At 53.2% G+C, this 9,405-nt stretch overlaps 1 protein-coding gene across 1 annotated transcript in view; it reads left to right on the top strand.

Moving 5' to 3' along the window:
- The window catches only part of LOC133362592 (GTPase HRas-like), a 9,852-nt gene extending 1,039 nt beyond the window's left edge, over nucleotides 1-8,813 (top strand). Inside the window, exons 2-4 of the mRNA XM_061581521.1 lie at nucleotides 5,071-5,252; nucleotides 6,680-6,839; nucleotides 8,419-8,813. Of these exons, the coding sequence (XP_061437505.1) occupies nucleotides 5,071-5,252; nucleotides 6,680-6,839; nucleotides 8,419-8,541 (465 nt within the window). The 3' untranslated portion in view covers nucleotides 8,542-8,813. The remainder of the gene's footprint in view (nucleotides 1-5,070; nucleotides 5,253-6,679; nucleotides 6,840-8,418) is intronic.
- The last annotated feature ends 592 nt before the right edge of the window (nucleotides 8,814-9,405 follow it).

Below are 9,405 nucleotides of genomic sequence, written 5' to 3'. Positions count from 1 at the left end.
CTCGCCCACCCACTCGCCCACCCACTCGCCCACCCACTCGCCCACCCACTCGCGCACCTCGTGTGTCGTGCCGCCCTGCACAGGTGCCGCTGCTGCTGCCGTCTGTGTCTGCAGTCAGTTCTCCTGTAACGTGGTTGTCGCTGCGTTCCTGAAGAACCCCCCCCCCCCAGATGATAATAAATGTATAATCCAGGGGGTCGAGCACGCTCCGCGATCAAACACGTGCGGCGCGCAACGCGGCCGAAGAGACCCAAGAGGCACGTGGAGTAGCGTTGGGTTCTTAACCTTCACTGCGGACTCGCCACCCCCTTGGTTCTCAGTCGTAAAGAAAGCTGCGATGTTGACAACGACTTCTAGACTCTAGAGGGTGTTGTATATGTTGGTTAACAAAATTTGTTATGTTGTATGCGTGCGTGGGTGAAATTATTATGTTGTATATGTGGGTTATGAATATTCAGTGAAAATAATAATAATTAAATGAAATTTGGCCAAATGTGTAATTATCCGGAAATATGTTAATTTATGTAATTATGCACATTTTAATTATGCCAATTCGAGAGGTAATCGTATTAATTATGCGAGTGGGTGTAATTATGATAATGCAAGTCGTTATGATACCCAGACCCCGCCTCGGTGACGAGGGTGGGTTATCGATCGGAATAAGGCAATTAATCGTATGCAGTTATGCAGGTGTGGTGTAAGTATGCAAGATTAACTTAGATTAACTCGGCATCGTTGTCTAGGTTCGTCTCATTCTCGCTTTAACATTCCCAGAGTGTGTATTCGTGGTTATATTTTAGGTCCCCGGTTCACCCCGTTATCGCTTTAACATTTACTGAGTATGTATTAGTGTGTTTATTAAGGTCACCAAGTTCAGATCTCGACGCAGAAGCAGATCTTATGCATAGATTTCAGGAAAGAATCACACAACCACTTCTGTATTGATCAATTTATTACTAATTCAACCTTAACTATGATATAGTATGCGAACTCTCAATCCCGGAACGTCAACACGGCATCAATACAGTATCATCAACGATTGTCTGATTTCACTTTGACAACGGCACATGGATCCCGCATAACGCGATGGTTGTTAGTGAGAGAGAGGGTCGTTAAAATATGCAAATACTATGCTAAGAAAACCTTAACGTTAATGAATGATCATACTCAACATTGTTCACGCAGTACCGCACTCCTTATTGATCATACGCAACCCTTATCACGTTGTTAGCACCTTGGGTCACGGGACAGTTGAATATTCTGTAGAGGATGCGAGTACGTGCGGCGATTATGACTGAAAGATACTTGAAAGATTATACGGCGATAAAAAAACACAATCAAAAACAGTTATTATTCTTAAAGGCACCAATCTCAACAGATACATCGGCAGGTTATCTGACAACAGAACGGCTCGGAGTAAGGGCCTGCGACGGTGCTCCTTTTCCGAAGATCGTTATCTTATACCAAGTTTACTAATTGGGGACCAGATCACCTGATAAGGATCCGGTGGGCCACCACTCCCCACGTGAGCGTGGCTCGGCGGAAGGAGGTGCCAAGAATCAGTTCGTATTGATGGATCTGTTGGGAATTTATGCGATTAAGAGTACAGCCCACTAAATATTAAAGATAAAAATTACGAATACTCTTATAAACGACGGATGGCCATCACTCGGTCTCGTTGTGATGCCTTCCCAGCCACGGATGGCTTATGGGTTCGAGTGTGTTTGAGTGGTAAGAGTTGTCTTGAATAGTCGGTGTTCGGAGTCGATTCTTTATGTCAAACAGACGCCTGGTGGTCGTGTGGTGAGGGGGCGGTGCGCGTCATACGTATCAGTCGCTCCCCTGTCACCGTGGTGAACTGGTTCGGATGCCCGTTGATACGCTGTCGCAGTTCGGAACCCGGTCGGTAGGTGGCGCCCACAACTCGCTCGCAGCGTGCAGTGTTGGGTCGTCGACCAGGGTGTGCACGGAGCCTCGTCGCCAAACCGCGACCCTCACCACTCCGGCGGCAGCAGAGACCTCCGACTCGGCAGAGGTTGACCCACGCAGGCCGAGTTGAGCTGTCAAGCGGGTCTTGCCCGCCTGCAGAGGAGATGGGGAGCCGCTTGAGTCGAGCCCCGAGAGCCGGCTTTGGTAAGCCGATCGAACTCGGCTGAGTCCCAGACGAGCTGAAGATGAGTCGAGCCGACCCGCTGGTCGCAGCTCGCTCCTGAGCCGACCCTCCCGGTCGAGCTCGCTCCTGAGTCGACCCGCTGGTCGCACTCGCTCCTGAGTCGACCCGCTGGTCGCACTAGTTTCCAATGCTCAGGATCCTTTCCTTTATGCCGAAAAATCCCCCTGGATCCCGCCCACAAGGCGGGGCTTCTTTCGATTTTTGCTGTGTCAGGATCTGTCCGTAGGCAGGTGTGTCCATGTGTGTGTCCGTACGTCCGTATGTCCTTGTGTGCATCACCCACGGTATATTCCGTTGTCACACTCCCTCCATAAAACCCACGAGCAAACAATCAGATGTTACAAATTGCCTCGAAGTCGTCTCTCTGTCTGGGTGCAATATTATCTCTTGTCTGGCCTTCTTCATGAACCCAAAACACAGATGTTACAAATCGTCTCATAGGCGTCTTTGTTCGTGTTGCACAACCTGGAGGGAGGGGCAACACTCTCTCCGACCCGGCGCACAAAGAAATGGTTAAGAAGTTTTAAGTTAACATTTGTCCCTTACTATTTCACAGTTATGATTCTGTATGTAACCTAAGGTCTGTCGTTTCCCATCGTGGTGCTTGACTCAAGTGGAGGTGTTTCCCCGAGCGTATACACACTCCTATCCCGCGCTGCGGGGATACAAAGACGGCCGGGATCTCCCTTTCTCTCCGACCCTGGGTTTAACATCGTTTTTTTTATTATGTATTTATATTCGACCTGGTGGTGATTCATCCCGTTATCCTGGCTTTTCCATAAGTTTTACTTTTGTCTTTTCATGCATATGCTCATTATTATTAATTTATTTCCGATATCTTAGGTTAAGGGGTAAGTTTCTTGATCCTAGGAATTCGTATTCCTTGGTGTCTGCATGGTTATATAAGCGGAATATAGTTTACGGTGAATAGCGTTAACATTGATGTTATGTACGATATTATGTATTGTGATGTCTTTAACTTAACTTGTTTGTCAGGGCTTTACTGACACGAAGTTGCATTCCATAGCCCCGCAGTCTTTGCCCCACCCTATCTCTGCTCGCCGTTGTTGTTGCTGTCCAGCTGACGCCGTTAACTCAAGGCCTCATTAATTTCCGTCACTCCTTGTAGGTGAGGGCGGTTGAACCTTGGAGTCAGTTCTGGTTTTTGTCTGCCTGCTTCTTCTTGTGTCCCCTGACCCCGGGAGTTATTATTTCTACTTTTATGGCCTGTCGAAGCCCGACTCGCTGTTGCTGGGCTGGTGTCGTTCCCGGCTTTTGCTTACGTTTGCAGTTCGCCGTGCTCTTAATTCCCTTCCCTCTTCAACCTTATATCGACTATTCGCTCCTGTCTGGGTGCGATTCAATTCTGACTTAGGAAGGTTCTGATTGTCATATGCTTCGGGTCGAGTTGTATAGAAAGTATTAAAGTATGGAAATAACATTTCATATTGACTTAATGATGGTGATGGTTCAGTAGGCGTAACTTGTGGCCTGGTTTAATTGGAGTGGGTGTGAATATCAATAACTTTAGCCTACCCTGTTGTTAAATTCCGACTTTAACGTTACTTTAATAGCAATACAGAATAATTGAGCTTTTTGTCTTAACTAGGCGAACGCGAACTTCTGGTGACCCCCGCAGCCTTGTTGTTCAGCTGGGTCTGCATCCTTAAGAGATATACAACACTCTTATTCTCGTCTCACTGTGGCCATCACCTTCTGCTCTGGGAGTGTTATTCTTAATTTCAGGTCAAGGGCCCCCTCACGTTCAGACGTGCAGGGTTGTTTAAATCAGCTCCCTCCCCTGTGCACACAGCCTTGAGCTGACCCACTTAATTTAATTCCTTGGCCTTTTTGGGTTTATCTTTGCTCCCTCAGCTGCAGGAGGACAAGGCGTACTTCTACCTCCCCCCTGTGTGCACGTGTTCCAACTAGCTCGGAATCCCTAAACACACAATCAGTGATGATTCCTGGCTTCCTGTGGTTGTGATTTAGACAAAGGCGCCTCTGCTTTCTTCCATTGCCTTTGAGTCGACACTGCCCTATTATTTGCCCATGTGCTGAGGTCATAGAATTCGTTTTGACTTCAGTAATATTAACATTCAGTATTGGATTAGCAAATGGGCAATGGTTCATTGATGTAGCTCGCAGCCTGGTCTCCAATTTGAGCGAGCGCGAGGATCGATAATTTAGCCTACTCTGTTGTTGAATTTCGAATTTTGACGTTACTTTAAAACCATGCAGGATGGTTGGGCTTTTTGCCTTAACTATGTCTGGCTGACACTCCCACTGTCTCTGCCGCCTGCACGGGTGACATGTGCCCGTTCATCAGGCCTTATCTTTCCTTGAAGCAAGGTTGCAAATTCTGCCATCCTAGCCCTCCTCCAGTTCATTACTTAACAACACCTGGTGTTTTGCAGTTTGCTGCGCTTTGGTGTGTTTCCTTCATTAAAAAAAACAAGTAAAAAGATAATATATAAAAATATCATCAAATATTATTCTCAATTTTGGAAGAAGGGTTAGTATACAACAAGGGTGTTGGTGAAACAAAGAAAGCTGCGATGTTGACAACGACTTCTAGACTCTAGAGGGTGTTGGTGAAACAAAGAAAGCTGCGATGTTGACAACGACCTCTAGACTCTAGAGGGTGTTGGTGAAACAAAGTTGCGTACTCCCGTTGCCTCGTGGCTCAATTTGTGTTTTCGACGATTTGACCTTGGGGGGGGGGGGGGGGTGGCGAGATGCGCCCCCAGGTTCACATCCAGCAGCATCCCGACGCCGCCGGCGTGCGACGACGCTGCGAGGGCACGTCCACGTCGCGCGACGCATCTGCGAGGCTAATCATTCCCGGTGTTGGGGATGGGGGGGTGGGGGTATTCTCCGTGCGTGCCTCGGCGCAGGACTCGTACCTGAAGCAGCGGGTGGTGGTCGATGGCGAGACCTGTCTGCTGGACATTCTGGACACGGCCGGGAAGCAAGAGTACAGCGACATGCTGGAGCAGTTCATGCACGAGGGCGAGGGCTTCCTGTGCGTCTTCGCTGTCAACAACTCCAAGTCCTTCGAGGACATCCACCGGTACAGGTGGGTCGCTGGGTGGCTGACTGCAGCTACTGTAGCAAGTCAATTGCAGTGAACACGAATTGTTGTTATCTTGCCGGGTAAGGCCGCACCGAGCCGTGTAGTTCGTTTTCAAAAGCGATCACAAATGATAACCACGACTAGAAGTGGCTTATCATCGTGTGGAAATCTACTAGCAGCAGCCAAATCCACGCGACCACGGTTGGGAGGGAGACGGAGAGAGAGACACGGGGGGCGTAGCGGTGGGGCTGGTTGGGAGGGAGACGGAGAGAGAGACACGGGGGGCGTAACGGTGGGGCTGGTTGGGAGGGAGACGGAGAGAGAGACATGGGGGGCGTAGTGGTGGGGCTGGTTGGGAGGGAGACGGAGAGAGAGACACGGGGGGCGTAGCGGTGGGGCTGGTTGGGAGGGAGACGGAGAGAGAGACATGGGGGGCGTAGTGGTGGGGCTGGTTGGGAGGGAGAGAGAGAGAGAGACATGGGGGGCGTAGTGGTGGGGCTGGTTGAGAGGGAGACAGAGAGAGAGACACGGGGGGCGTAGCGGTGGGGCTGGTTGGGAGGGAGACGGAGAGAGAGACACGGGGGGCGTAGCGGTGGGGCTGGTTGGGAGGGAGAGAGAGAGAGAGACATGGGGGGCGTAGCGGTGGGGCTGGTTGGGAGAGAGGAGAGAGAGACACGGGGGGCGTAGCGGTGGGGCTGGTTGGGAGGGAGACAGAGAGAGAGACACGGGGGGCGTAGCGGTGGGGCTGGTTGAGAGGGAGACAGAGAGAGAGACACGGGGGGCGTAGCGGTGGGGCTGGTTGGGAGGGAGACGGAGAGAGAGACATGGGGGGCGTAGTGGTGGGGCTGGTTGGGAGGGAGAGAGAGAGAGAGACATGGGGGGCGTAGCGGTGGGGCTGGTTGGGAGAGAGGAGAGAGAGACACGGGGGGCGTAGCGGTGGGGCTGGTTGGGAGGGAGACAGAGAGAGAGACACGTGGGGCGTAGCGGTGGGGCTGGTTGGGAGGGAGAGAGAGAGACGTGCAGACTCCAAATATACAGCAGCAACAGGCATCGTCAGCGGTCACGACGGTCGTGGCTTGTTGTTGTTGATGTGCTTGTGTAATCTGGGGTGCACGCCACCCCCAGGGCTTGTGAGATGCGGCCAGATTTTATTCAGAAGGTAAATCGAAACAAATGAAGCCATGGGGCAAAGTGAGTACGCAACTTTGTTTCGTCAACAACACTCTACGTCACTGTGTTTCTTATTGAGAAACAAAGTGGATGTCAAGGCTGCGGTCAAGGTTAAGAAGCACTTGTTCAGAGGCAGGGGGATCTTTGAAGGAGGAGATTGGAGGGAGAACTACAACATGGGGAAGGTTTGGGAATCGGAGGGATGATTTACAGGGGAGGGGGACTGAGACCCCGACCTCTGCCGTGGCTTCCGTGCGCAGGGAACAGATCCAGCGCGTCAAGGGCTCGGAGGACGTGCCGATGGTGCTGGTGGGGAACAAGTGCGGCGTGCCCACGCGGACCGTGGACACGAAGCAGGCGCAGGAGCTGGCGCAAGGCTACGGCATCCCCTTCGTGGAGACCTCCGCCAAGACCCGGCAGGCACGCGGACGCCGGGGGAGAGAGGGGGGGGCAGCTGGGGGGGTTGGTGAGTAGCCAGGGGGAATAAGTGGCGGCCGGTGGGAATGTGGTGCGCTGCGCCGTGAACCCGGCGGTCCAGGGAGTTCCCACGTGCCTGGGCTGTGTTGGGTCTGCGTGTCTGCCTGTGTGTGAGACTACCCGTGTTGGGTCTGCGTGTCCGTCTGTGTGTGAGGCTACCCGTGTTGGGTCTGCGTGTCCGTCTGTGTGTGAGGCTACCCGTGTTGGGTCTGCGTGTCCGTCTGTGTGTGAGGCTACCCGTGTTGGGTCTGCGTGTCCGCCTGTGTGTGAGACTACCCGTGTTGGGTCTGCGTGTCTGCCTGTGTGTGAGACTACCCGTGTTGGGTCTGCGTGTCCGCCTGTGTGTGTGGCTACCCGTGTTGGGTCTGCGTGTCCGCCTGTGTGTGAGGCTACCCGTGTTGGGTCTGCGTGTCCGCCTGTGTGTGTGACTACCCGTGTTGGGTCTGCGTGTCCGCCTGTGTGTGAGGCTACCCGTGTTGAGTCTGCGTGTCCGCCTGTGTGTGAGGCTACCCGTGTTGGGTCTGCGTGTCTGCCTGTATGTGAGGCTACCCGTGTTGGGTCTGCGTGTCCGCCTGTGTGAGACTACGCGTGTTGGGTCTGCGTGTCCGCCTGTGTGTGTGGCTACCCGTGTTGGGTCTGCGTGTCCGCCTGTGTGTGAGGCTACCCGTGTTGGGTCTGCGTGTCTGCCTGTGTGTGAGGCTACCCGTGTTGGGTCTGCGTGTCCGCCTGTGTGTGAGGCTACCCGTGTTGGGTCTGAGTGTCCGCCTGTGTGTGAGGCTACCCGTGTTGGGTTTGCGTGTCCGCCTGTGTGTGTGGCTACCCGTGTTGGGTCTGCGTGTCCGCCTGTGTGTGAGGCTACCCGTGTTGGGTCTGCGTGTCTGCCTGTGTGTGAGGCTACCCGTGTTGGATCTGCGTGTCCGCCTGTGTGTGAGGCTACCCGTGTTGGGTCTGAGTGTCCGCCTGTGTGTGAGGCTACCCGTGTTGGGTCTGCGTGTCCGCCTGTGTGTGAGGCTACCCGTGTTGGGTCTGCGTGTCTGCCTGTATGTGAGGCTACCCGTGTTGGGTCTGCGTGTCCGCCTGTGTGAGGCTATCCGTGTTGGGTCTGCGTGTCCGCCTGTGTGTGAGGCTACCCGTGTTGGGTCTGCGTGTCTGCCTGTGTGTGAGACTACCCGTGTTGGGTCTGCGTGTCCGCCTGTGTGTGAGGCTACCCGTGTTGGGTCTGCGTGTCTGCCTGTGTGAGACTACCCGTGTTGGGTCTGCGTGTCCGCCTGTGTGTGAGGCTACCCGTGTTGGGTCTGCGTGTCTGCCTGTGTGTGAGACTACCCGTGTTGGGTCTGCGTGTCCGCCTGTGTGTGAGGCTACCCGTGTTGGGTCTGCGTGTCTGCCTGTGTGAGACTACCCGTGTTGGGTCTGCGTGTCTGCGCGTCTCTGCACGTGCCGAGTCGGTCCCGTACGAGAGCACGTGGCCCTCCCTCTAACAAACTCCCTCCGGTGGCGGCCACTGCGTGCGTCTGTCCTGCAGGGCGTGGAAGATGCCTTCTGCACCCTGGTGCGCGAGATCCGCAAGTACAAGGAGCGCCGCGTGAGCAAAGACGTGTGCAAGAAAAGAAAGAAATCGAAGAGGAGGAAGTGCCGCCTCATGTGAATTTCATTTCCCCTCCCACCCGCCCCATTCCTCCTCCCTGCCTCTCCCCTCCCTCCTCCGACGGTGACGAGAGAACGACAACCACCAGCCACCATGTCCGGTGAAGGAGACGCGGTGCGCAACGACTCCAAAGCCGCCCACTGCAATCTTGGGAGGGAGGGGGGAGGTGCTGCGGAGGTGGTTGTTGTGTATTTCTCGAACGCGAGCGAGCGAATCGGTGAGCGCGGAGGTTTGCGTTTGGTGGGAAAAAACGGGAAAAAAAACGAATAAAATGTAAAACGTTGGGCTAAGACGATTGTTTTTGTTTGCGCTTGTGGAAAATGCCTGGTGAAAATGATTTGATGGTGGTGGTGGTGGTGATGATGTTGATGATTGTTGCTGCTGTTTGCCGGATATACAAGTGGGGTCTGTCATTATTTACCACCACACTCTGGATTTGTTCTGGGATACTCTGGACAGAAATGAAATACTTTCACCCCTCCACCCACCACCACTCTCTCCCCGTGGAGATGTTTACTCACTCGCCTGGTACGCAGGAGGTCGTGGGTTCGTACCCGACCCTGACGCCTGCTGCTGCTGCTGCTCTATATTTGGAGTTGGCGTGTTCACTCTCTCCCCGTGGTCGCGTGGAATCGACATCACCACACGGTTCGGATTATCCCACGCGAGTGATGACGACGACGATCTGCCACTTGGTGTGGGCTATCATTTGTGGCTGGCCAGGTGGCTTCATTTCTATAGCACTTCGTGCAAAAAAATGCTTTGCAGGCATGAACAATACAAGTTTAATTGTAGGCAAAATAAAAATCACATTGTAACAAATTTTGAGCAAAGAACTAATAAAAAAAATACCACGTGGTTTAA

The sequence above is a fragment of the Lethenteron reissneri genome, unplaced genomic scaffold (assembly GCF_015708825.2).
Source record: "Lethenteron reissneri isolate LAM-NWPU_2019-01 unplaced genomic scaffold, ASM1570882v1 scaffold_1538, whole genome shotgun sequence".
Classification (NCBI taxonomy): domain Eukaryota; kingdom Metazoa; phylum Chordata; class Hyperoartia; order Petromyzontiformes; family Petromyzontidae; genus Lethenteron; species Lethenteron reissneri.
This window is presented reverse-complemented; position numbering and strand designations above follow the sequence as displayed.